The sequence below is a fragment of the Nicotiana tomentosiformis genome, chromosome 6 (assembly GCF_000390325.3).
Source record: "Nicotiana tomentosiformis chromosome 6, ASM39032v3, whole genome shotgun sequence".
In the NCBI taxonomy this organism is placed as follows: Eukaryota; Viridiplantae; Streptophyta; class Magnoliopsida; order Solanales; family Solanaceae; genus Nicotiana; species Nicotiana tomentosiformis.
In genome coordinates, this window is record NC_090817.1 from 101,389,287 (window position 1) to 101,391,204 (window position 1,918).

Below are 1,918 nucleotides of genomic sequence, written 5' to 3' on the forward strand. Positions count from 1 at the left end.
GTATTTCATTTTCACGCATATATCTTCAAGTCTGAACAATCCTTTTTTCACGTAAAATTTTATTCAAATACAAAATTTTAGTATTTCTTTAACCTCAACTCCAAATATTTTTATAACCTCAGCTCAAAAAACAATCCAAGTGCTTTTATTTATTTATTTTGAAAGAGAGATGTAACACGAAAGTGCTAAGAAAGAAAATTCAAGGATTGATGCATTAAAACACCTGGTAACTTATTTGGCCCCAAACCACCCCACACGGCCACAACCCTGGCCATATTTAATAAACACAATCTGACGTTCCTGATTTTGCTCCCACATTTTTCCAAAATACATCTTGACCGTCACTCCCATTAAAGTCTTTCTCCACAGGACCACATGGGCAGCTGAGCTTTGTCCAATTCTTGTCCCCCCAAATATATCCTATCACTTTCCTCAACGCTGCAACTCTTCCTACCGACAACTTTAGCTTGTCTTGTCCCCATTTTTATGCACTCTTCCATTATTTCCTTTTCTTAATTCTCTCCAATACCCCCACTTCACCTAATTGCACAAATCTCTCATCTATCTTTCTCTTTATATAAAAGCCAGCTATCCACCACTTCTTCCATCAATCTCAACCATTCTTTAATATTATCTTCAACCCATCTATTCAAAGCAATCTTGAAAAAGAAAAGCAGCAATCTTGAAAATTTTGAAAAAAAAAATGGAGTGCGTTATGGCTCATGAGAAAGATCTGAATCTGAAAGCAACAGAGCTAAGATTGGGATTACCAGGGACAGAAGATGAGTCTATTGTGTCAAGTTCCAAGAATAAGAAGAGGGGTTTGCCTGAATCAGCTGAGGATGAAGATTGTGAATCAAAGAAGAAGACACAAATAGTGGGATGGCCACCAGTGAGATCTTACAGGAAGAATAACATCCAACCAAAGAAGACAGAAACTGAGTGTGGAATGTATGTCAAAGTTAGTATGGATGGAGCTCCTTATCTTAGAAAAATTGATCTAAAAATGTATAAGGGGTATTCAGAACTACTCAAGGCATTAGAGAACATGTTCAAGCTCAGTATAGGTGAATATTCAGAAAGGGAAGGGTATAATGGGTCAGAATTTGCACCTGCCTATGAAGATAAAGATGGTGACTTGATGCTTGTTGGTGATGTTCCTTGGGATATGTTCTTATCTTCTTGCAAAAGGTTAAGGATAATGAAAGGATCAGAAGCAAGAGGCTTGGGTTGTGGAGTTTGAAAAGAGAAGAATTTCACAGGCGAAGTTTGAAGTGAAAATGTCTCTGTTGGCAGGAAAAAAGTGTCTTTTTCCAGCTTGGGTTGTCGAGTTATAAGAACATTGAAATCCCTTTTGTAATCAAACAATTTTTTCTCTAGATTTCCAACTGGGAACTGCAAACAGGAAAAAAAAAGAACCCTTAGCAATTACAGTTTGAATCTTTTTCTGGGGTAAAATGAATATATATGGCAGGGTAAAAACCATGGTGGTTTTATAGATCTTGCAGTGTTATTATTATTTATTTATTGTCTTTGGAAAAATAGCATCAAACATACAAATGAACGATGTATTTGCTGTGGAAGCAATTGTATAGACACAGTATTTCTGCTACTCAAATGAAATCTTGAATGTGAGCTGTTTCCTTGGTTATCTTATATCTTGTGTATATATTTCTTTGTTCTATTTCCATTTGGGTTTTTTAACAGAACTCTTACTATTTTCAAGTAACAACCAAAAGCTCCCTAACTTGCTTGGAATTGAGACTTGTACTAACAGCCAAAAGGTCAATTTCAGCACATTCACTTGGTTGTTTATATTATTCAGTAGGTAATAACTTGGGAAATAAAACACAAGTTGAGGAAACACAAGTCTCTGTTTCAGCCTTTCAGGATGTGTATAATGGAGGATTGTTCTAAT

General features: G+C 35.9%; 1 protein-coding gene across 1 annotated transcript; it reads left to right on the forward strand.

Moving 5' to 3' along the window:
* The first annotated feature begins 479 nt into the window (after nt 1–479).
* Nucleotides 480–1,656, forward strand: LOC104107847 (auxin-responsive protein IAA4-like). The gene has a single exon (XM_009616758.4). It carries the CDS (start codon nt 704–706, stop codon nt 1,241–1,243), a length of 540 nt encoding a protein of 179 aa, XP_009615053.1. The 5' UTR covers nt 480–703; the 3' UTR covers nt 1,244–1,656.
* The last annotated feature ends 262 nt before the right edge of the window (nt 1,657–1,918 follow it).